The sequence below is a fragment of the Carettochelys insculpta genome, chromosome 22 (genome assembly GCF_033958435.1).
Source record: "Carettochelys insculpta isolate YL-2023 chromosome 22, ASM3395843v1, whole genome shotgun sequence".
NCBI lineage: Eukaryota > Metazoa > Chordata > Testudines > Carettochelyidae > Carettochelys > Carettochelys insculpta.
In genome coordinates, this window is record NC_134158.1 from 13,580,036 (window position 1) to 13,605,552 (window position 25,517).

The 25,517-nt window shown below is 53.9% G+C and overlaps 2 protein-coding genes across 6 annotated transcripts; both read right to left on the bottom strand.

Annotated features, from left to right (window-relative positions):
• Positions 1–2,893: 2,893 nt before the first annotated feature.
• Positions 2,894–11,022, bottom strand: LOC142024563 (RNA-binding protein 3-like). Its single transcript, XM_075016669.1, has 7 exons — positions 10,875–11,022; positions 8,938–9,052; positions 6,150–6,256; positions 4,680–4,770; positions 4,512–4,596; positions 4,049–4,113; positions 2,894–3,575 (listed from the first exon to the last, which is right to left on the bottom strand). Exons 2-6 carry the CDS (start codon positions 9,038–9,040, stop codon positions 4,050–4,052), a joined length of 450 nt encoding a protein of 149 aa, XP_074872770.1. The 5' UTR covers positions 9,041–9,052; positions 10,875–11,022; the 3' UTR covers positions 2,894–3,575; position 4,049.
• A 3,008-nt stretch (positions 11,023–14,030) lies between these two features.
• LOC142024474 (RNA-binding protein 3-like) lies at positions 14,031–19,907 on the bottom strand. Of its 5 annotated transcripts, none has more exons than XM_075016521.1 (8): positions 19,835–19,907; positions 18,604–18,722; positions 18,125–18,231; positions 17,942–18,047; positions 17,770–17,851; positions 17,234–17,298; positions 14,340–14,418; positions 14,031–14,204 (listed from the first exon to the last, which is right to left on the bottom strand). In XM_075016521.1, exons 2-6 carry the CDS (start codon positions 18,704–18,706, stop codon positions 17,235–17,237), a joined length of 462 nt encoding a protein of 153 aa, XP_074872622.1. In that variant the 5' UTR covers positions 18,707–18,722; positions 19,835–19,907; the 3' UTR covers positions 14,031–14,204; positions 14,340–14,418; position 17,234. The 5 variants fall into 5 exon arrangements, with proteins under 5 accessions (XP_074872622.1, XP_074872621.1, XP_074872620.1 ...); XM_075016520.1 differs by having other exon boundaries at positions 14,340–16,837; XM_075016519.1 differs by having other exon boundaries at positions 17,234–17,301.
• Between the last annotated feature and the right edge of the window lie 5,610 nt (positions 19,908–25,517).

Below are 25,517 nucleotides of genomic sequence, written 5' to 3' on the forward strand. Positions count from 1 at the left end.
TAATTATGCTACAGTAGGTTACAGTTGGTTAGTAAATTTATACTAAAATAATTGTACAAGGTAAAGCTAAGCAGGACTCGAGTTTCACTACTTGAACTGGGGTCAAAGAAGAAATAAGCAGGAAGGAAAGAACATCAAGCAGGAAAGATAGAAGGAACACTAAGGACTCACCCCCGCCAAAGAGCAGCACTGCCAGACCCTGAGGTGCAGCAACCAGCATCCAGACAGTGACTTTGTCTGTCCCAACAGGGGAAGGCTGCTGCCTTATCAGGATTGGTGAGCATGAAAGCGGGTGCTCAGCATGTATTCTGCTTTCTTGGTAATTGTCCATGAAGAGAGAATAAGAATATTACTGTGTAAAGCTGCTTCAGTGACACACATCCTGAACACCCACAGGCAATTACACCCTGACCACTAGGAATTGGGTAAGGGAGAGTTTAAATTAGCAGGGTCATGCCTTGAGCCCTGTGGTTTGGCTAAACGAGTGTGTGTCCCTGAGTGTGGAAAAGAAATTCATGTGGGTAACAGCATCCACCATAATCTAACCCTCTAAGGCCGGGGGTGGGCAATAAATTTTGGTGGGGGTCAGGGTTGCACTGCCCCATGGTATTAATAGAGGGAGTGGAGGTTGGGCACCAGGACAGGTACAGCAAGGGGTTGCAGCTGGGGTCAGTGGTACAGGTCCCAGGAGAGATTTGTTGAGATAGGACAAGAGTGATGAAGGGCAGCAGAGGGGCATGGGAACCAGCAGGCTCCAGCACAGAGGCCCTTACCTAGACTTTTTAAACAAACACTTTCCTCACATTTTACTAAAGGTTCAGGAACAGAAGAGAGGCAAACTGATGGAGTCAGTAAGGGGAAAGTGATCATTCCCCTTTGGCTCCCATGGACCAGAATGATTAAAGGTCTACAGAATGTGACCTATGAAGAAAGGCTGAAAGAGTTGGGCTTGTTTAGTTTGGAAAAGAGAAGATTGAGGGGGGACATGATAGCAGTTTTCAGGTATCTAAAAGGGAGTCATGAGGAGGGAGAAAAACTTGTTCTTCTTGGCCTCTGAGGACAGAGCATGAGGCAACGCACTTAAACTGCAGCAAGGGAGGTTTAGGTTGGACATTAGGAAAAAGTTCCTAACCACCAGGGTGGTCAAACGGGAATAAATTGCTAAGGGAGGCTGTGGAATCTCCATCGCTGGAGATATTTAAGAGCAGGTTAGATAAATGTCTATCAGGGATGGTTGAGACAGTACTTGGTCCTGCCATTGGGGCAGGGGGCTGGACTCGATGGCCTCTCGAGGTCCCTTCCAGTCCTAGTGTTCTGATTCTATGAAGGGCCCTGCTGCCACAGGGGAGGATTAAAGGCACTTACCTGGGCCACTCCTGACTAGCAGCCCCTTGGTATCCTCAGGCAGGCTCACTGCCTTCTGTGCCCCTCAGAGCAGCCTGCTGATGGGGGAGGGGAAGCATTGGCTCTCTGTGCAGCAGGCACAGCCTGGGCAGCTCCCATTGGTCACAGGCACACCATAGCGCACTGCATGGAGCAAACCCACAGCCCCCACAGCAGGCCCACTTTGATTGGCTTGTGCGGCACAGTGAGTGGGGGAGCCTGGCCAAGGGTGCTGCTGGGCCAGGGCCCAGGCCCGGATGCACCAGCTTAGGCTGGATTTTGAGTCCCGAGTGTCGCTGAAGCGCAGGGGAGTCACAAGCATGGTGCCTCCAATCCATTGGGACCGGATCCTCAGCCAACAGCCAGTGCAGGTGTAGCAGGTGAGACACAGGGCGTACAACAAACTTGTGGGCACAGAAATCAGAAGCAACTGGTGCCCTCCGTCCCCAGGAGAGGAGGGAAGCCAGCATTAAGCACCCTGACAGGAAGTTTTTCCTAATGTTCAACCTAAACCTTCCCGCTGCAGTTCAAGCCCATTGCTCTGGGCTTACCCTCAGAGGCCCCAGAGCACAATTTTCTCCCTCCTCCTCCCCTCACTTTTAGGTACTTGAATACCACTCATGTTCCCTCACTCTTCTCTCTCCTAAGCTAAACAAGCCCAAGTCTTTCACTCTTAACTCATAGCTCACATTCTCTCGCCCTTTTGTCTTTCTTCTCTGGACCATCTCCCATTTCTCCACATCTTTCTTGAAAAGTGGTGCCCAGACCTGGACAAAATACTCAACCGAGGCCTAATGAGCACTGAGTAGAGCGGGAGAATGACGCCTCGTGTCTTGCTCAACACTCTTGTTAATGCCCTACAGAATCACGTTTGCTTTTTTTATTTCCCCACAACAGCATCACGCTGCTGACTCATATTTAGCTGATGCTGCACTATGACCACTAGATACCTCTCCACAGCACTCCTTCCTAGACAGTCACGTCCCTTTCTGTAGGTGGGAAACTGATTGCTCCTTCCTCAGTGCAGCACTTTGCGCTTGTCCTTATTCAACTTCATCCTCTTCACCTCAGACCATTTCTCCAGTTTGTCCAGATCATTCTGAATTCTGACCCTGTCCCTCCAAAGCAGCAGCAGCCCCACCCACCCCCCAGCTCGACATCATCGGCAAACTTGCTAAGCGCACTCTGTGTCGATATCTACATCGCTGATAAAGATATTGAACAGAATCGGTCCTGAAACAGACTCCTGCCGAACCTCACTTGTTATGCTCTGTCAGCAGGACCGCGCACCATTAATAACATTTAACAGCAGCGCAGCCAAGCCAGCTCCTTTGGGAGAGGCTTACTCTAGTTGTCTCTATAGGAGCCTCCAGAGTAGCATCCTAGGATCCAAATCCCATTCTCCCAACTCACTTCTCTGCCTGCCTTCAGCCCACCCCCTCTAGCAGCCTGGCCCCACCCAACTGATCTCTTCCCTATGGGCTGCACAGGCAAAATGTTCACAGCAGAGTTTGTTTTGGACTGTGTTTAATAGGCTCCGTAGAGCCAAAGAGCTGAACACAGGAATTCCTTCACCACTTCAAAACACAGTATCAATGGAATTATGAGCGTTTCTTCCAGTAAAAAATAAAAAAGAGGGACGATATAAACAAACATTTTTGAGAACCTCTCGTGGAAAGTTTTTGCAGATCTAAGCTCTGGCTTGGTTACATCTCACAGGAAAAATACACGTTGCATCTGAGTCATGAGACTCTGTTTGCTCTACCTGAGGGATTTGCCTCTCCCCTGGCTACAGTCTAAAGAAAATTTACAAAACTACACAAGTGTATTTAAAAAAAAATGTGACAACCCCTCTCCAGCTTGCACAGCCCCCAGGAACGGTGGGTTGGAGTCAGGCCATGCCTCCCATTTTGGCCAGTTAAAAGAAGCTGAATTGGGGAAAAACACAAAAAGCCCTCACAAAAAACCAGAACCCCCAAATGCTTAAGAACCTGATCTTTGTTTTGCTGGGGACTGGATGGGGGCCCCCGGAACGGGCCTCTCTACTCGGGGCTGCAAGGGCGGGCTACAAAACGGAAGATACAGGCGGATGTAACTAAACAGTAAGATTCAGCGAAGCTCCAAAAATCTTTATAAATACGGCCATTGGAAGGACGATCTCAGCTCAGGAAGGGCTGTAGTTCGGTGCCGGGCTGAGGATAAGAAGCAGGTACAATGGTAAAGGCACTGTGATGGACATGCTTGTGGCATTTTGCGTCCTGCCTCCCTCCCCGGGGTGGGCAGACAGGAGGGTGAAGTTCTTAATAGGACCTGGACAATAATGGCACTTGAGAGAAGGTCGGCTTCCAGGTGCCGCTTCCTCATTTGGGCATCGTCTGCAGCCCCCGCTGGTTTGGAGCACGTCTTATGGGGAAGGCGGTGAGTTAAACCCCCCAGCAAACTTACAGTTTGGCGGGCGTTCCCCAGGCGGGTTAAATGGCAGCTCGGGATTTTATAAGACGGCCCAACAGTGCCCCTTTAAGAGAGAAGTCTGATGGATTAAAAGTCCCTGGTGGGTTAAAGTCTCCACATGCACATAAGCTAGACGGCGGGCAGGACGCACAGACGGACAGACAGACAGAGACCTGGCAACTCAGCCAGGCCGGCTCCTCTGGGACAGACTCACCCTAGTTGTCGTAGTTGTCTCTATAGGAGCCTCCAGAGTAGCGGTCCCCGTAGCCTCCCTGACTCCTGCGGAGAGAGCAGGACATGAAGCCTGCGGGGAAGAGTGGGGCAGGGGGAAGCAGGACTGGAGGGGCCCCCAGTGTCTTGAGAGCTGGCTTCCTTTATCCTCCCCTACCCCAGGCTGGGAATCTCAGCCGGGGTGGGAAGACTACAGGGGGCCTCGTTCGATCAGAGGACTTCAGCCATACCAAAACCACCTCTGGGAACATGGGTAGAAGAGTCACAGCTGCTCTTTGCCCACCTCTTGGGGCTCCAGGATTGCTTGTGCCAGTATCACACACACAAGTGGATTCCCTACCTGCGTGCTGCCCCACCAGCTGGGCGGAGAGCACAGCAGAAGCTCCAAAGACCCCTCCCCTCCCCCCGAGGGGTGCCCACCTTCGGCAGCCTCCCATGTTGCTCACCTGCCCCCGTAGTAATCTCTGGACCCGCCATAGCCACCACTTCGGTTGTCGTAGCGGCCACCGCCATAGCCTCGGTCCCCGCCTCCTGCAGCAGACACAAAGGGGCATTTGGCACTGGCTGCACCCGGCGGAAAGTGCTGACAGGCGCTGCGAGGGCCAGACACTCACCTCTCGAGAAGCCGCCACGGCCTCTGCCACCAGAAGAGCCACGGGATGATTTCCCAGCCTGGTCAACTCGGATCTGGCGTCCATCCACAGACTGGGGATGGGAAAGGGTGTGGTTAGAAGCGAGGCAGCCAGCTACACTTGCCTGGCAGGGAAGGGCGAACACACAGCCGGGGATGCACACAGGGGCTGATCCCAGAAACGAGCACCCAAACCAGCCCCGAGGAGCGTCCTTTTGGCCATTTGCTGGCAGCTCTGCATTGAGACGATGCTTAAGACAGCCTCAAGCTTCAGGGTTGCAACAGGTCAGCTGTAGAGTCAGGCCAGATGGATTTGTTGTGTTCCACCCACCGCCCACCCTGCATGAAGAATCAAAACTCAGTCACAGCTGGAGCCGGGACTAGGGACGTTAACGTTGAACTGGCCTCACTCGAAATGGATGAGAACTGCTGGTTACAGTTAACTGGGAGGGGCTGGAGCAGCCCCCTGCCGCCTGTGCCCTAGGGCTGCTCTGACTGGGCTGGAGAGCTCCTGCCCATGCCACTCCCCAGCCAGGCTGCCGTGGACAGGGCCTGTTCTTGCCACACCGGAGCGCCCCTCACCCGCATCACTGTTGCGGACAGGGACATTCCAGCTCAGCTGAAGCAGACCTGGTTAGCAGCATGCTGAGTCTGGGCTGGAGTCCCCCCCTGCCCCAATTAATTGGTTAACCAGTTAAACCTACCATTTAACCAATTAAACACACATTTTATACCCCCCAGCTGGATCCCCAGTGGGACAGTGCTCTGGGAGGACAATCCTTGCCAGGTCAGAGCGCCAGGGAGCTACTGCCATCCTCTGTGGTGTGGGACGTCTGCTGGGACAGTCAAGGAACTTCCCCCTTGCTAAATCCCTGCCCCTGGAGTCACCTCAGTTTCTCTTTTGATCCACAGCTCAGCCTCCCGCAGGCTGGAGCACTTTGGTCTAACTGAAGTTTTGGGCACCTGGCAGCAGCCCAACTGCCAATGCTACCCAAGAGGTCTGAGGCATCTAAGAGCCACACAATCATGTCTGCTGCCTGGGGAGTGAGACTCACAACCAGGAGTCCTGCCTCCAGGGCCACAGTCCCGTGAGGGTGTCCTGGGGCAGGGATTAGGCTTGGCAAAGGTTTTTATCCAGGAACAGGGGCAGCGGCTTTCCCTAGCTCCTGGCCCCTCCTATTGCTGTCACTGGCTCTCCTGTCTCGGAGCTGCTGCCTGTGGGGACCCCCCACTTACAGCACTGTCAGGAGGTGGCTGGGTGACAGAACAGCCTGGCTTTGGGGAGATGGGCAGAGGCAGCTGCTGGGCATGTACGGACAGAGCTCTCTGCCCGAGGATGCTCTGGCATGGCTGGAAGAGAGTCGGGTGGGTGCCAAGCACCAACGGATGGGATCTGTGGGGGGATGCATGACAGCAAGTCCAATCACCTCCTCTCCAGGTTGGTCCCACTCACCTCCCCATTCATAGCTCTCATAGCATCCTTGGCATCCTCTGGACGGCGGTACGTGATGAAGCCGAAGCCTCTGGATCTCTGGGTCTCGCGGTCCTTCACTACCACCACTGGAAGAGCGACGGGCAGGGCATGAGCACCCCCAGGGTATACCACATGACCGCGCTGGCCTCCTGTTAAGCCAGTGACCTGCCCAATACTCACCTAACCTATGAGACAGGCGCCCTACCTCTCACCCAACTTGGAGGGGAGTTCCTGACTCTCCTGGCAGGCAGAGCGGAGGATGAAAGTGCAGCCTGGGTTTGGTGCACACACAGCTGGGCTGCTGCTGACCTCTGCCCACTATTCCTACTTTCTCCCAGGTGGAGCCCTCAAGATCTTTGGTTGCATGGTGCTTCAACCCAGATCCGGTCCTGCCACGGGAAGGGCAGAGGTATTCTCCCACAGTGCAAGGCTGCCGAACCACTGCAGCACTCAGAGCCATGAGATTCCCCACCAGGGATCGAGCCCAGCACAAATGCTGGTCCCAGGCTAGCCACAGCGAGGACGGACCCTAGAAGCCCACTGAGAGCACCCCACAGCCATGCCCATCAGACGGGCTTTATGTACACACCTCGCTTCAGCTTATATTTTTATTTCAAGCCTCTATTAAGCCACTGGTTTCTGTGCACGCAGACGGGGCTAGTATCTGTGGGCGGGGGGGGAGTGGTGTATGCACATACTCCCCCTCCCCATATATGAGACGACCCTCCAAGCAGGAGTCGCCCATTACCACAGTTTCTGTGCAAAACCACCAGCCAGGGGTCTGAGGCACTGGGGAGACAGCTTGGGGAAGTAACCAGTGACTTGCAGCCAGGACTCCTCCGTTCCACAGCACAGCCCCCAGAATCAGGTGTATGAGGAGCATGAAACTCCCCTCCCTTCACACAGAGCTTTGTCAGCCTGACATGCTGCTGCCTCCAGCTGGCCACAGCAGAAACAGCCAAAGCAGAGACAGAACAGTGGGGTGATGGGGTAAAATGGAGCCCAGCTGCAGCCACCACTCCACACTGGCCCTTGGATCAGTGCAGGGGAGAACCCCGTTACAGCCCCTACAGGGAAAGGGTAGACTGCAGAGAGGAGCCAGAGCTAACAATTATTTGGTCCAACCCTGCCTCCCCCACTTTTTGCCTGCTTCATTCCCCGTGCCCTACCTCTTCCCCCCTCCAGTTCAACATCCCCTCTCCCTTTAACTTCCCTGATCCCATCCAAGTTACTTCCTTGTTTGCTGCCACCGCAGCGATCGCTCTCTGCTCATGGGTTTGTCCCTTTCTCCCACCCTGCACAGTACAGGACATTCTGGTCCCCTGTGTGAGGTGCTGGTCCTGTGCCACAAGAGTGACCAGTGGGAGCACAGCAATGCCCGGCAGAGAAAAGCAGCTTTCCAGCCACACAGGACAGCTGCAACTCAAGCTCATCTCTTTGCCCAACAGAAGGCAGTCCTATAAAAGACACTACCTTACCCAGCTTGCCTCACCTGGGACTGCCATGACTAACGCCACTGTGGGAAAAGCTCACCTGAAAGTGAGTTGGGGTTAGAGCTGTGGTGTATGTGACAAGGGGCCTGCATGGCCGGTCCAAGCCCAAGCCATGGCTGGAAGACACAAGGTGAATTCCCACAACTCTCTCTTCTTGCTGGTCAGGAAACAATTTGCTATAGGGGAAGAACCCAATCTCCCCTCTGGCAAAACCTCCAAACCCAAGTATTATGAACCAAAGCGGCTTTGCAGCACAGCCCCCAGAATCGGGTGCATGAAACTCCCCTCCCCCACTTTGCACAGAGCTTAGTCTCCTGCCCAATGAGACCACTTTTCCCACAAAGCCCCGTGGCCTCCCCTCCCGGTGCACTACAAAAATTCTAGCCAGAGAAGCTGAGACATGACAGGAAGTAGGTGCAATGAGGCGGCACCCCACTGCATGAGCCCAAGAGGCCCTGTTTTCAGCCCAACCTTAAAAGCTCTCTGGGCTTTTCCACCCAAGTATTAACACTCTGCCTCCAGGAAGCAGGTGTGTCCCAGTTTCCTAACTTCGCCTTTAACACAGAACCATGAAAATATTTAAGCCACGTTCACCCCTCTTCTCCCAGGACTTCTCAAACACCTGCAGACCTCAGGCTTACAGACAGGGAGTGTACTTTTTCCATGCCCAAGTGACCAGGCCAGCATTGTGGATGTCTCTGTGGTCCTAGCAAGGGGAAAGGAAGTTGGTCATCTTCAGTGGTGTTCCTACTGGAAACTGCGTGGGTGGGCCACGGCTAAAAGGCCCCTCTCAGGACAAGGGGTGACCCACTAAAAAAAACTACGGCCCCAAGCGAGTGCAGGGGACAACAAAAGAAAAAACAGGGACAGGAGTGAAGCTCAAAGGTTTAAAATGAGGGGACTGGAGGGGGACATCGAGCAGAGACCCCCCCCGGACAGCACCCACTGCTCCCCGAAGGCATTGAGGGAGTCAGTGGATGCCACCCAGAGGAACTCTGCCCAGATTTGTGATCTGAGGGTGGAACGGAAATAGGCCCCACAGTCGCAGGTTTCTCCCTCCGCCAGCCTCCTCTCCCTAGCCTTGTAAACGGCTACTTTGACCATGGCCAGATGACAAGGAGGCCCCGCGACTTAGCGGGGGCACGGATGGGATGTGCCAAGATGAGGAGGTGCGGGGAAAAGTGCAGCCAGAACCTCAACAGGAGGTTCTGGAGGAGCCGGAAGAGGGGCTGCAACCTGGCTCTTCAGTGGTGTTGGAAGACAGGCAGACTTACCTTCTGCTATGTCACCATAGGGGGAGAACAGCTGCTCCAGGTTCTGCTCATTGGTGTCGAAGCTGAGCCCTCCAATGAAGAGCTTGCCTTCGTCAGATGACATGACTGAAGTCACCTGCAGAGGAAGTGAACACGTGGTTAACTAGAACAAGGGTTGGGCATGTGGTTGGGGAAGGCATCAGGGCTGCAGTCTGTTAGCAAAGGGGCTCTGAGATTAACTTTTGGCTGAGTAAAAAGTTAGTTTAACAGCCCTGGTGGCACACGTGGTTCCTGTGTCAGGTGAAGGAAATGATCTATCTAGCCCAGCATTCCTGCCCTGTACCCCAACAGGTCAGTTGTCCCATCCAGGCCAGCATCAGAACAGCTGCCCCACCCAGGTCAGCTTCACTGCCATGCAGAAATACCAAAGGTAGGTCAGGCCGGTGAGCCTGGTTTGCCTGGCACATCACCTCCAGTGGCAGGCACTACTGAAACCCAGGGCAAGTAACATCGTAAATGAGATGAGAATTTTCTGCATCTACCAGATCTCAGAGCTGCTATAGGCCAGGTTGTCTCCCCTTTAGCTATCACACACACACACAACTTCAGCCCCCTTTCTATTGACTCATCTCCCTTGCTCCAGATCTGCATTTCCCACTTTTTACATTTTCAAATGACCCCCCCTCCCTCCTCCTTTCTTTCATTTCCTGCAACCCCCATCAAACTCAGCAGCATTCCCTACATGTATCTGCATGGCTGTTGGACAACACATCTATCATTAAATCCTTCCTTGGGACTATCCTTAACCTTTACTGCTGCCACCCCCCACCCACCAGTCAGGCTGTTGGAATGCTAAAAATACTGCTAATCAATACCATCACATTGCTTTTTTGTAGACCCTACCTGCTTGTCTTTATCTGTTATCATGTCTTACACAGATAGTGAGATCCTTGGGGCAAGAATTATCTTTTTGTTCTACATTTGTACAAAGCCTTGCACAAGGGCATCAGTGTTATTGCACCACAAAGATTAGATCTGAATTTTACTGGTTTTAAACACTGATTTCAACAGATCTGCACATAAAATCAGAAAAAAACTGCCACCACTTATAGATATTCACAAACAGTAAAACGGGTGCTCCTTGAGAAATGATTGGCGCTACTTTTAAGGGCCTTCTGCCATACATTTAGACATGTGGCAGTGCCAATTCAGGTGCTAGCAGCTCAGCTCTGACCTTCCATTTTGATGGGGAAGGAGAATTACAAGCTTTATGAACTAAATTCCTACCCAGACCAGGGATTAGAGTGGCTGCTCCCTGCGGCGGCCCTGCTGAGGGTGGGAGAGATGTGCACCCTCTCGGCCCCAGACACCACACCAAGCCGGGACAGGCACTTTACAAAGCACAGGAAGAGCCGTAAGGGGAGGGACCTGCGGCTGCCTAGGCCCCTACCGGGGACAGCGAGGCTCCGTAAAGGAAGGAGAGGTCCCATAACGATGGGCAAAAGTGGGGGGGGGGGGTGTTCTCCGCCAGGCTGCAGAGGAGCGGGTCGGATGTTGCACCATTACCCACTTTAAAATGGCAGCGAGCACGTGAGGCCCGGCGGCTGCACGTGGTGGCCATGCAGGGGCCCACGGGGACGCACACGTACGCCCGGCACCTCGCGCATGCGTGGCAGATCCAAACGCCCGCTGCCTAGTCTTCCACCAGCTCCCGCCGAGCCCCACCTCGCGGCGCGAGACGCAACCCACACACGCACGCGCGGCGCCACCTCAGATCCCGCGGCGCATGCGCAGCCCTGCGCGGCGCAACTCCCCCCCCCCCCTCTCCACCCAGGCCCTACCGATTCGACGACGAACGGCGCCATTTTAAGCCCCCACGCCGCGCCAGACCGGTCCCACTACCCATGGCCGCCCCTCCCCCCACCAGGCCCCGCAAGCGGGCGGGCAGGAGCTCTCACCAGCTAACCAGGAACGGACCGCGGAAGAGCTGCTGCTGCTGCCTCGGTGTCTGCGGGAGAAGCGAGGATGAGCTCGACGCTGCTCAGGCCACACCCCTTCCCGCTACCGAGCGCTGATTGGGCGCCGGAAGCTGGGAAGGGGTGGAGCTCATAACCTTCAACGGTCGCCCCCCTGTAGTGTATCGCCTATTGGCCCGGGAAACAACATCCCACGCCCCTTTCGCCGACGCGAGCTCTGATTGGCTATCGTGGTCTCCTCCCCTCCCCCTCCATAACCCAGAGACAGTTGATTGGTCGATTGGGAAACCCCCTGGGAGATGATGACCCCTCGCCCTCTGGGTCTCTGATTGGCTAGCTTTGAGAGAGACGGTGGCAGGGCCCCGCCTTCCGAGCTTCAAACCGTGAGCGGCTAGAGAAGCCGCCTTGCTGGTGACAGCGGCGCTGATTGGCTGGAACGGCCAGGGCCGGACGTGACAGCGACGTTGATTTGGCTGCCACCGACTTACAGACTGAACCAAGTCCACGCCCCTTTCCTCGGAGCCTGCTCGGCTGGCACGAAACGATACCCCGCTGGGTACCGAACTCCGGACTGGTTCGAGGGCCGGGCACATAGAAATAAACCCTCTTCCACTTAACGTTAACCCCGCCCCAGACACGGGGGCTGAAAGAGGCGCTAGGCACTGAAATACGGGTGTGCGGGAACCAAGTTCCCGTGGCTACAGGCGCTAGACACCGGGAGCTGGGGGGTGTACAGGTGCCAGGCGCTGGGAGCTAGGTGTGTGAGAACTGGGGAGGGTACAGGTGCTAAGCACTGTGACCTGGGTCCATGGGGACTAGCTCCCTGGGGGTACAGGCACTAGTCACCCAAGAGCTGGGGGGAAAGGGGTGAAGGGTCAGAAACACCACTCCACACCCACAGGAGGGTCTCATGCACTTCTCCTTCAGCTTTTTTCCATCCCTGGGAAGAATATGTACAGATGTTCCCCACCAGCAGAAAAAACACACTGCCAGCTGTGGATGGCAAGGAGTGTTCTGCTACTCAGAGCCAAACTCACAACCGTCATGGTCTCCAACTGAAAAAAACACTTCCCTCATTCCCCTCACACACCAACCTGAGTCTAGGCAGCCCAGGATTATTAACACTTTCTAGGCTTGTTGGCTCTGGGGTGGGGCCAGACCAGAAAAGGGTGGGTGTCTGTGTGTGGTGGGGGCATGTCTGGCTGGAAGGATCAGAAGCAGGGTGGGGACTGGGGTGAGAGTGGAGGTGTGGGCACAAGGTGTGTAGGGGGGTCAGAATTACAGCCAGAGTGGTGGGAGAACACCTCCAGGCAGTGGTACCACTCCACCTCCCCTTGGGGAAAACAGAGCCAGCATTGCTGGATGGAGCGCTGTTCCACTGCCCAACTTTCCCCCCAGGCCTGTTTCATAGGCAGGCCCAAAGCTGATAGCCTGGCTCCCCTGGTGCACTCCAGGATGCAAAGGAGCCAGTCTGGAGAAGCAGCTGAACTTAGGTAGGTGTTTAAATGTGACCATGGCTGCTCTCATCCAAACTAAGATGTAGGTGCACCGCTGCTAGTGACCTAGGCTTACAAAAGGGAACATACCCCCTACTGCTCTTCATCTGCCATAGCAGACTACACCACCACCTGGAAGAAGAGCTGGGGCTGAGGCTAGTAGGGGGTGTGCAGACAGCCCTGATGACATTGGGGGGGATTAAAGGGCTATTCCCAGCTGGGCCATGTTCTCTCTAATTTTTAGTATGTGCAGAATACATGTTATGTGCACCACCTACAGAAACACACTTCCACCTGTGGGTGCTCTGCCAATCAGCTGGACAGCACCAGAGTCTCCCCAAGGCGGCCACCCAAGCACTCAGCTTACAGGGAACACTGTGGCTAGGCTTAGAAGGGCCCAAGCATCTGCTTGCTGTGGTACTACTTCCCCCCCATCCCCCAGGGAACACCCACTCTCCCTCCATACACCCCAGCTGCTGCTTGAATTAGCAGTTTAGCTCAAGTGGGGAACAGTATGACCCTGGTGCTGTGGCTCTGTAGGGTCTCTCCCTGACCCTCACTGAATGCAGGGGGTAGGAGAGGGGGTTTGTGAGCAGAGGGCAGCTCAGCAGGCAGCTTTGCTATGGCCAGTCCTTGACCTACAGAGGGGGAAAGACAGTCACTGGGCAGACTGGTGCAACACCAATGAGAGCTTCAGTCAGAGAACTTAAGACCTACTACCTGGAGCATAAATGAGGAAGCAGGCCAAAGGGGAAACCCAGCAGGAAGTTCAACTCCTGCCCACAGCCAGCCTCACCAGCTCTTCAAGCAGCCTCCGAAGCTAACGAACGCACTCCAGCCAAAGGCACAGGGGAGTGGCCCTTCTGAGGCAGGGATAGCTTAATGTTCAGGATACCGGCCTCTTCACCACCTAGAAATCTCTCTCAGAGGCTGGTGCTGGCTGGGAAAACCTTCAGCTGACCACAGGGCAGTGCAGATTTGTGAGAGGGGAGGGGAGGGGAGGGGAGGGGAGGGGAGAAGCACTGCTCTCCCCAGACCCAGCAAATGACTGCCAAACTGTTAGCCTTAGACTGCAGGCAATGGCTGGAAGAGGACAAGCAGTGAAGGCTCCCCCCAGCTCTACAGCTGAAACAGCAATCATATGAGCCACCCAGAGCAGGGCAGCAATGAGCATTGTTTTGCCCAGGAGGAGGGCACTACAAGCAGAGCCTGTGCTGGTTGGCTCTAGTGAGCAAGCCCAGCTACAGCTAGCCCCATAGAAGCTGAGGCCAACACCCACTGTCAGCCCACAGACGGGCTTAGCTTTTGAGCCTCTGACAAGGGTCTGCTTCCTCCCCAAGGGCCAGTGGCTGTTGACAGGAAGGAAGCTGCTGCACTCTGAGCAGGCTACATAAGATAGATTCCAGGTAGCTGCTCAGTTTCCCTGGGCCCAGCAACCAGAGCTACTAGGAGACGGAGGGGGAAAAAAACCCAACAGCACTAGCCACCTTTCCTTGTCACACTGCAGCTGTCACCACTCCCGAGGCCTTATTCCACCAAGTAGCATAGATGAGGCAGTGCTGGAGTAGCAGAGGGAATCTCCAACCCCATCTGCCATGCAAGAGCCCCACTGATTCTCACATACGGAGGCTCACTCCAGACATGGGTCCAGCAGCCTTTATTGTTACGCTGAAGGACACTGACCAAGGATTTGTGTCTCTGTGCCTTTGCTGGCAAACAGGCTCAGACCCTCTGACTCTCTCAACAGCAGCACTGGGGCTGTACAGCTCAGGCATGTGGATGCCCTTGTGGCAAACTCCTGCGTGTTGTGGCCACCCTGGAAGGAGAGATGGAGACAGGTGTCAGCAGGATCTGGGCTAAGCCACCAACTCATCACACTTCCCCCTTCACTTCCATCCCAGCCCTCTGGTATAAGGGGCCACTAGGCATGGCTCGTGGCCAGGATCTGTACCTTAGGCCAAATTCCTCTGCTTCAGTCTCTGTATCCCTTCCTTTCAAGGTACAGCAGCTGGTGGCTCATCCTCTTCCACCTGCCAAAGCAAAGCCATGTTACTAGCAGGTCTAACCTCACCCAGCATGTCACAAGCCATTCGCTGAACCCGGTGGACTGAGCAGGCTACTCCGGGATTGGCTAATGCTGCCCATTGGCCAGCCCTGGAGAGTCGATCACTATGGAGGATCCCGCCCACCCCCATGTTTGAGAACCTATCAAAAAAAAAAAAAAAAAAGTATCTATTTGTCACCGGCGCATAGCAATTTAACCTGGCAGGTCCAGAGGCACTGGTGTCCCTCCCCGCCTCCCATCAGACACCAGTCCAAGGGCTGCACAAGGCATGGATTAAAGTCTTGGACCAAACAGCAGTGATTGCTGGGGGAGGCTGGGTATTCTGTACAGTCCAGTCTGCCTCCCCCACCACAGCAGTAGGGGTTAGGCACAGCTCAGACAGGCCCCAAAACTCAGTCCAAAAAACAGCGTTAGCCCTAGGGATGAACTGTGGAGGAGAGAAGATGCGGACACGAGCAAAAGAGTTACCTCGAATTACAGGACTATATCCACATATGAACTAGGCAAGAGAGCAGCTTTCGTCTCACACGGATCGCACTGAAGTAGAGTCACAACACACTTCGGGGTCTCGAAGGACACTGGTTTCCACACACTAGCAGAGAATGCTCACAGCGGGTAAGATCAGGACAAGGCCCACCTACCCCTCTGATACCAGCTGGCTGTCTCCGACCCTAGCTCTAAGCTAACCACCAAAGCTGCCAGGTCCAAGAGCAGCACCTCAGCCATTACGGCTGTTAAAGGAGGGAGGCATGAGACACCCTTTAGTTCGGGGGAGGCACGTGCTTCCTGGAGAATTTAAATGCACCATCCTACTGAAGGGGGGGGAAGACACCTCCCCAGGATCAACTATGGACAAAGCTACTGGATTGATTCCTGGCCACACACTACAGGTTCGCCTCCCAGGCACCCTGAGAAGGGCAAGCAAATACAGCCTCCCAGGCAGTGTCACAGCAGAGCAAGGGGCAGCCAAGCCCCATGGCATATGTGCCACCTCCAGGAGATTCAGTGGTTTAAGTTATGGTCCCTTTCCCAGCTTCTGTTGCCACTGCTACCAAGACCAGAGAGCACTAATGGTAGATGTGACATGCCAGCTATACCTGAAATCACTTCAGCTAGGAATTCATAGCTGAGCAGCCTAGACCATCCAAGATCCTTCAGCATCACTGGACCGCCAGTTGAATCTTGTTCTGGTTTCTCAAGAAACCAGAGACAGCTTTCCCAAAAATCACCTCCACCACCAAACCCAACCGCTAAAGCGTCCAGCTTAGGTTCAAATACTTTGTTTTGCGGCTTGTGCAGCGACAAAACACGGCAAAGTTTAGATAGCACAATGCTGAAGGAGGCATCCAAGGAGGCATGGAAAGCTGTGCTGGTTAAGGCTAATTTGGAGCCAGATCTAAGAATCCTTGCCAGCTGAGTTTGGAATTTGTCCATGATGTGGCCGCAGAGCTTTAGAAGCAGAATTAGACTGCAACCCCCTTTTGATATTTTAGGGTGCTCAAGGCAGACAGAGGGGATAACTAGGTTTCATGTTCCTGCTACAGTGACAGAGTTCATGGCCAGGCTGCCTGCTGGTTCCATGTACAGTGACACTTAGGTCAGCATAGATGGGATCAGAAAAATCTCTTCTGCCTTAACCTCACTCCCTCCTCTGTCTGTCTTGTGCAGTGCAACGAAATGTCGAGAGCAAAGAGTTCGTTTCAGAACGGTCTTTTAATAGGCTTCGTAAAGCCAGAGAACTGAATACAGGAATTCCTTCGCCACTTCAAATACAATACCAATGGAATTACGCGCATTTCTTCCAGTAAAAAAGGACAATATTATAAACAAACATTTTCAAGAACCTCTTGTGGAAAGTTTTAGCAAGTCTAAGTTCTGGGGGTTGTTACATTGTACAGTGAATATACCTCTTTCCGCAGATCAAACTTACAAGTCACAGGCGTCCCTTTAGATATACTAAAAGCAAACCTGTAATTTCACCCCTCCCTTGCTATACCCTAAAGGAACAGAACTCCAAGGCATCATAGCACTTGTCTTAGAAATTCCAGCTTGCTGGAACAATGAGTTAGAGTGAGTTCAGGGCCCCGTCTTAGGAGGAAAAATTGGGGTGCTGACAAATCAAAAAGAGAAAAAGAAAAACTGAGATTTAAAAAAAAAGATTAAAAAAAAAAATCACTCAAAAATAAACAGAGCTTTCTTGAGGAAAGTCTCAATGGGCCATCTCGTAGCAGAAGCTGTCAAGGCTGCATGTGACAAAACTACAAAAGGGAAGATACAGGTAGATATAACTAAACAATAAAATTCAGCGAAGCTCCAAAACTCTTTATAAATACGGCCATTGGAAGGACGATCTTGAGTCAGGAAGGGTTTTTACTCGTTGCGAGCTGAGGACAAGAAGTAGGTACAATCATAAAGGCACTGAAGCATACTGACACTTTTGTAGCATTTCACCAACTCCTACGCACTTTTTGGGGCTCAGCGAGGCTAGGAATCTCCAGGACTCCCCCTCCCCCAGTTAGCTAGTCATTCGATGGCAGTCACTGGTGTTAAATGGAATTCCAAGCCTCCACATGCATTTAATGCTAGCGACCAACCAGGGTAATGGAACCAAGGCCTGTCAATAAGACTCAGTCAGGCTTGTTAAAGGCGGACAAAAAGAGGAGTTCCGGATAATAAGCCTCCATTATGGCCACTGCTCAGCACAAGATGGTGCGTTACAAAGGTTTTAAGTACACCTGCTAAGCAAGAGAAGGGTATTTCAATCTCTTAGCGCCACCTACCTCAGTTGTCATAGTTGTCTCTGTAACTGCCTCCAGATGAATAGCGGTCATTATATCCTCCCTGACTTCTGAAAGCAAAGCACAACTGGTTTACCCTGGTTTCTAAAATGGTGATTGGAACATGCCTCTACTCTAACCCACATGAAAGGCCAACCAACCTTAAGCAGGAACCTAAGATTAAGACACAGCCCACCTAATTTTCAATTCCCTGTGGCAGTGATGGAGAATTCCCCCACCACCCTTGCTCAATGCTAGTAGTAGATAACATCCCTGTCTCATTTTAAAACCATACACCTTTATTAATCAAATTAGTCTAGCCTCAACTTCCAGCACTTGGATCAAGTTAGAGCTCTTCAAATGACCAAGGACAACCTAATATCAAAATGTCAGTTCCTTACACAGGTACTTAGAGACTTAGTTCAAGTTACCCTTTAAAGTTCTCTGTTATGCTCCATATTTTTGAGACCCCAGAGTCTCACTAAGAGCTCTCTAACTGGTCACCAGTAGGGTACCAGCCACCATGCTGCACCAGTTACCTGCCACCATAGTCCCGGGACCCGCCATAACCTCCACTTCTGCTGTCGTAGCGGCCACCACCATAGCTTCTGTCTCCACCTCCTGCAGTGCAAAGGGCAGAAAGAAATAAGAGCTCTTCCTCTCCAGTGATGGCCGGCTTTCAAATCAGAACAGCAGAGCTTCTAGACTCACCTCTGGAGTAGCCACGGCCTCGCCCCCTGCCTCCGAACGAGCCACCTCTGGATCCACGGGAAGATTTCCCAGCATGGTCAACTCTGATCTGACGCCCATCCACAGACTGCAGGCAAAGAAGGTATGTTTAGGAAACAGGGAGCACATTAGACAGCAGCCCCCCATCGTTGCAGAAAGACTCACCTCTCCATTCATAGCTCTCATGGCATCCGATGCATGCTCTGGGTTGACAAAGGTGATGAAGCCAAAGCCTCTGGACCGCTGGGTCTCTTTGTCCTTAATTACGACCACTAGAAGGAGAAAAAACAAGAATGATGGAACCTACCTGCACTAGGAATTGACTTGTGTCTACAAACCATCCCTATGTACTACAGATATTGATCACTCATCAATTACTAGGTGTTGATGCTAAACACACTCCAACACATCACTACACTGCAGTATCTCCGCCACATGGTCAGCACATATCTTATTACATAAAGATTGGTACAACTTTACTAGGCAGCTGCTATTAAGGCTTTGAACAAAAGAGTTTTTGGAGCAGCGGTCTAAGTGCCTACTACAATGAGGTCTTGTGTACTTCAATGGTTCTCCCCCCTCCAGCAAAACCAATTCTCCTCACAACCAAGGGACCATGTGTGAAGACAGAATGGAATCCTTACCTTCAGAGATGGGGCCAAAAGAGCCAAAATGCTGCTCCAAGCCTTGTTCATCTGTCTCAAAATTCAGACCACCAACAAAAAGTTTTCCTTCTTCAGAAGACATGGTGGTGAGGAGGAGTCTGAGGGGAAATGCAAGGCGGTTAGGAGGAACACATGACAGATGCACCAAGTTTCCCTCTCTCAAGACTGGAGACAGGGCTCACACAGAAGGGAAAAGGAGACACTGCAGCCAGGGTCTATCCCCCACAGTGTCAGCTTCAGCACTCCCTGCCTAGGCAAGGAACAACAAATCTTTGAAAACTATTGAGCATCCACAAGTCCCTTCCACCCGAGGGCCTCAGACAGTCTGCAACCCCCCAGTTTGTCCTCAAACCTCAGACTCCTATGTCTGTCTGGTCCTGAGTAGCAAAGTCTCCATTACCCAGTTAAACATCATAGGGTTGATGGATCCTAAAGCTCCTCAGTAACATCTGTGAAGCCCAACAGCATACCCCAAAGCTTCCTGCTAGTTCTCATGACAGGAGAAAACCCTAGCCTCAATTCCCACAGTACAGCTGATAGCATAGTAAGAGATGGACTCACAAGGTGGCCCCATATCCTGAGCGCAAAGCAGGCAACACCCCCTCCCGCAGGGCGCTGCTTTAAACTGAAGATTTCAAACACCCCGAGAAAGCCAGCAGAGCTCCTGGGCAAGGGTCTGCAGATCCAGGCCCGAACCCTCACGGCGCCCACACGCCCCCGCTCGCTCAATAGGGTGTATCTTCACCCGAGCCTCCCTCAGTCCCTAGGAGGAACCCCGCCTGCCCTTCTGCCCCCGCCCTTCGCCATCGGCCGCCATCTCGTGTCCCGCGCGTAAGAGATGGCGGCGGTCACGTGGCGCCGGAGGCCAGGCCCGCGCCGGATGGAACGCTGCTGACACCAACGTTCCAAGGCACCCCCTCCCGCTCGGCCGGCGAGGAAGCCGCCTGGGAGAAGGGCACCAAGGCGCTCCCCGCGCATGCGCACCCACCGCAGTCCCCATCAGAGAACCCCGCGAGCCGCTAACGTTCAGAACTACCGCGCATGCGCGCGCGCGCGCCTGCGATTACCCCCCCCCCCCCCCAACAACGGTAAAAAATCGCCCCAGCTACCCCTGTTTTACTAAAGCGCAACCGGCCGGTCGCGCAGACGCATCTTAAGACCGCGCCGGTTTTTTGGCGCCCATCAACGAGGGCGACCAGCCGTCATTCACCTGCGGTTCCGTACCGGGCTAGAGCTGCTGCGAAGGGGGCCGAAGCACCGCCCGCTCAAGTCCTATATACCGGCCCCGCCCACCAGCCACGTGACACACTTCCAGCGCTCCCATTGGACCGCGCTCCGAGGCGCACGCGCCCGGAAAGGGTAGGTGAAGGGGCGGGGCCTGCCGGACGGTGCTAATTCAGGACGCTGGTGCGCGGCCCACATCCGGGTCCTGCCTAACCGCCATTGCGTCCCGCCAAACGCGGCCCTGGGACCTGCGCCTGGCTCCAGCCCCGGGAGCATCCGGGTACCTCCAGTGTCTGAGCCCCGCCCGTCCAGCAGCATCCGGCTCCCTACGCACTCCAGCCCCACCCCAACAGCATCCGGGTCTCTCGGGGTATTGAGCCCCGCCCCCTCCCTGCCGCTATCCGGGTCCTCCAACAACTCGGTGGTCCCCCCCCAGCCAAGGAACGCCGAGCGTCACCTCTGTGCTCTGGCGCGCTACATCCGGGTCCGCGGCCCTCGGGGTTACCATGGCAGCGCGGCCTACTCCGGGATTAGTCTCTGCCGGCTCCCCGGGCCCAGCTGCCTGAGCGTTCCCTGTAACGGCCGGGCCGCGAGAGACCCTCCCCGTCACTTCTCAGCTCTGAGACACCCCCCCCCCCCGCTCCCAGTGATGGCCTGGCCCCAAGAGACCCCGTCCTCCGCAGTGGCCCAGCTCTGGGACACCTCCTGCTCTAACAGCTTGTCCTTGAAGGATGCTTCCTCCCCATAACCACTTGGCCCCAACTCACTCCCTGCCGTACCCACCCGGTCCCAGACATGGCTCCCGGTAACTGTCCAGTCCGAGGGACCCCAGCCCCGATGGACCCTACTGTAACAAACCTGCCGCCACCACCGCCACCACCCTGAGAGACCCCCCCATAACAGATCTCCTGCCACCACCCTGAGAGACCCCCCCATAACAGACCTGCTGCCACCACCCTGAGACCCCCTATAACAGGCCCGCTGCCACCACCCTGAGAGACCCCCCCATAACAGACCTGCTGCCACCACCCTGAGACCCCCTATAACAGGCCTGTTGCCACCACCCTGAGAGACCCCCCCCAAAACAAACCCACCACCATCACCCTGAGACCCCCCCAAAGAAACCTGCCACTGCCACCCAGAGACCCCCCCATAACAGACCCACTGCCACCACCCTGAGACCCCCTATAACAGGCCCGCTGCCACCACCCTGAGAGACCCCCCCATAACAGACCTGCTGCCACCACCCTGAGACCCCCTATAACAGGCCTGTTGCCACCACCCTGAGAGACCCCCCCCAAAACAAACCCACCACCATCACCCTGAGACCCCCCCAAAGAAACCTGCCACTGCCACCCAGAGACCCCCCCATAACAGACCCACTGCCACCACCCTGAGCCCCCCAAAAATACCTGCCACCGCCACCCAGAGAGACCCCCCATAACAGACCCGCTGCCACCACCCTGAGAGACCCCCCCAAATAAACCCGCCACTGCCACCCAGAGAGACCCCCGATGACAGACCTGCTGCCACCACCCAGAGAGACCCCCCATAACAGACCCACTGCCACCACCCTGAGAGACCCCCCCAAATAAACCCGCCACTGACACTCAGAGAGACCCCCCATAACAGACCCACTGCCACCACCCTGAGAGACCCCCCCAAAACAAACCCACCACCGCCACCCTGAGAGACCCCCGATAACAAACCCGCTGCCACCACCCTGAGAGACCCCCCCCCATAACAAACCTGCTGTTACTGCCCTGAAACACCCATAACAAACCCACTGCTACCGCCCTGAGAGACCTACTGTAACCAACCTGCTGCCCAGGTAGAACCTTCCATAACAACCTGGCTCCTTAGGTTCCCAATGACCCTACCATAGCAAACCAGCCAGGATACTCTTTTCTGTAAGAAACTGCACTCCAGCAGTCCAGAGAGACTAGGCCAACCATTGTGTGCTCCAGCACGGCTGCTTCCTCCTCCCTTTGACATTAATCTCTCCTGGTTGTCATCTCGCTTGAATAGGGACCCACATCTCTCACCCTTTGTTGCCTGTTGGATGTGCAGCTCCTGGCCTTCACTGCATGCCACCCAACAGAGGCCCATTGCTGTGTGCCTTGTTGGAGAGGGTGAGTGCCTCCACTTATTGATCCCCCCATACGTCCTGGGACAGCCACCTTTTATCCTTAAGGTGAAAACACTAAAGAGAAAACCAAGTAAAAACCAGGACTGACTTACACGTGCCCTCTGATAAGCTGTCTGGAGATCCCCAAGCCCTGATGTGTGGGCTGGCAGGAGAAAATAGGTTTTTAGATTCCAATTCCAGGAAGGATTATTGTCATAATCCAGTCTTACTCCGTGTCCCTGATATGCTTTAAACCACCCCTTCTTATTGTCCTTAGCGCACTATGGATGGTACTCTCTTGCCTTTAGCTTTCCTTATCAGTTTTCTACACTTTTAATTTATAACTGTCTACCTCACGTTATTTTCCCGTTTAATTTCCCCCACTGAAAAACCATGTGTATCCACTTCCTTGATTTCTAAAATTGTGGCTTTTTGATCATCTGATAAACTTTTCTCAGAAAACTGCCTATTTGTATTCAGCTTTTATTATTTAATTTTTTTCCTTTCACTTGTTGGAAGTGCTTTGGAGGATAAGATTATAATTCAGAATGGTCTGGAGAAACTGAAGATATTGCCTGAGGTAAATAGGATGACATTCAATAAGGACAAATGTAAAGTGCTCCATTTAGGAAGGGACCGTCAGTTGCACACACAGAAAATGGGAAATGGCTGCCTAGGAAGGTGCACTGCAGGAAAGTAGCTGGGGATTATAGTGAACCACAAGCTAAATATGTATCAACTGTATAACACTGTTGCAAGAAAAGCACGCTTTGTTCTGCGTTATATTAGCAGGAGTGTTGTGAGTAAGAAAAAAAAAAGTGATTCTTCAAGATGTGGACAAGTTGGAAAGAGTCCAAAGAAGAACAATAAAAATGATTAAAAGTCTAGAAAACATGATCTATAAGGAAAGATTAAATGACTTGGGTTTGTTTAGTTTGGAGAGAGAAGACTGGGAGGGAGAAAAATTGTTCTCTTTACCCTCAGAGAGTGGGACAAGAAAGAACGGGCTTAAATTGCAGCCGGGGAGGTTTAGATTGGACATTAGGAAAATTCTTTCTGTCCAGGTACTTAAGCACTACAATAAATTGTCCAGGGAGGTTGTGGCATGTCTATCGTGGAAGATTTTTAAAAGCAGGTTAGACAACACTTGTCGGGGTGGTCTTGATCAGTGCTTTGTAAACTTTTTGAGACGATGGAACACCAAACAATATTTTTATGAAGAACGTGAACATTTTCTTTACAAAAGCTGTCATCATACTGAAAAAAATCCAACCCCAAACAGCAACATACACAGCAAAACCAAAATGGAGTAATTGAATCAGGTATCATAGCAATGAAGAAGTAACATTATATCTGGTATTGTTCCAAATGCTCTCAGCACACCTGTGAGTTGTTCACAGAACACCAGTGTTCCATGAAATATAGTTTACGAAATGCTGGTCAAGATGGTGCTTGGTGCTGCCTGACTTGATGACCTGTTGAGGTCCTATGGTTCTACTTTATTCATCCTTTTTCTCTCCCTTAAAAAATAAGCCCATTTAAAGCACAGAGAAAAAATGTGTTACAGGATGGGACATTGAATTATTTCATCATAATAATGGGAGGTGGCACAACTCAATGCCAGATGAGCCATCCCTATGCAATGTTATGTGTGGTAGTTCTCCAGCTGCCCTGTCCTAGAATTGGTTACCTCAGCACTGGTTGAGCCATCTTCATGTGGCTTTCTGTTCTGCTGTTCCCCAGCTGTCCTGTCGCAGAGGTGGGTGCATCTCAGTGCTGCGAGAGCCATCCTAGTGTGTTGGAATGAAGGAGTTGGAGTCAGAGGCCTTTCAACACTTTTATGACGAGTTCCACGCTGCGGTCCAGTGCCTCATGGATCTCAGTTCCAGTGGGTGGCTGGGTCCAGGCTGAGGGAGATGACGGGGGGTGGAGGCACAGGGGGCGAGGTCATAGCATGCAGGGAACTGTACCAGTCCTCGGGGGCACAGGGAGGTGGCGGGGGATGGGAGCATGAGAACTGACCAGTGGGAGGTGGGAGCCCTGGAGGGTAAGAGGCAGGAAAGCGGGGAAGGTGGTGGTGGTGGGGGGTCAGGGTTGGGGTGTATTGGTACTGTCGGGGTTGGGGAGTGGGTACCGGCCCAACGGAAAGGCCCCGGGGGGGGCTGGGCTTCAGAAGGGCCCGTTCCTGCTTCCGTTGCTTGGCACGGCGGTTCTGGAACCACACCTGGAAAGAGAGGAAGATGCCGTAGAGGCCCAGCCACATTACCCCATAGAGACCCTCACCTCAGGGATGCCTCACCAGGCGCTGAGTGCAGCCATCTCTGGGGTGAGGCGGCTAGGAAATACCCACAAACACCCTCCAGTGCCCGGCTCTGACTGTCAGGGGCCGTGACTCTGCCTGGCCTCCACCCTGTAGCCCTCCACCAGGTACCTGGATCCGGGCCTCATTGAGCCGCGTGGCCCGGGCCAGCTCCTCACGGATGTAGATGTCTGGGTAATGGTTCTTGGCAAAAGCGGCCTCCAGCTGCTCCAGCTGCTCCTGGGTGAAGCTGGTGCGATGGCGCCGGCGTGTGGGGGTGGCAAAGTGCAGAGAAGGGGGAGCAGCCGGGGCCCTCACCTCCAGGCCAGGCATCTCTAGGGCCTTCCTGAATGGGGGGCTGATGATGTCTGAGAGGGAGATGGTGCAGGAGGATCAGGATCTCTGCTGGTACCTCCTCATCCCCAATTTGCAGCTACCCCCAGCCCTGCTGGTGTCCCTCACTCCTATTCTGCAACCCCTGCCAGCCCAGCCCCCACCCTGCTGGTGCCCCTCAATTCCGACCCACAGCCCCTGTCAGCCCTGCCCTGCCCTGCCCTCCCCACCTGAGCGTTAACAGTGCCTCTGGCTCCCAACCTGCAGTCCCTGCCAGCCCAGGGTTCTTGCTCTCCCCCCTTATACTTTTGGCAGGGGGATACTTCTAACCTTTGTCACTGCAGTCACTGCCAGTGCCCCTGTGATGTGTCCTCTTGTGGCTCAGCAAGGGTAAATGTCCTAATACTTCTGCAGCATGGTGCGCTCCCCCATCACGGGGTAGTAGGCTGGGGGAACTTCCCTGTGTCCCAACCAGGTCTCTTCTCTGGCAGGTTGGTGACAGCCTCTGATAGCCCCACCGCCCAGACAGGACTGTTGTAATTCCCAGCTGTGATCCCCGGGATTAAGTGGGGGGGAACCTGATCACGCCTCCCCACCCGGCCTGCAGAACCTGAGAGCGTGAGAACGCAGCGCCCCAGGGGACACAATGCACCCGGGAGGCTAATTAGTCTGGGACTGGGGGTGGAGGTGGGGCAAGGAAGGAATCTGAGCCCCGGAGAATCTGTGCCAAACTGCTTTCTCATTAACGTGTGGGACCTGATGCCACAGACCTGGCTTCCAGCTTCCCCCAACAAACCAATAGCCTACAATCTTCCCCTGAGCCTCGGAGAGAACCCAGGAGTCCTGGCTCTCACCTTGCTCCAACCACTAACCCCTACTCTCTTCCCCAAGCCAGGGAGAGACCCCACT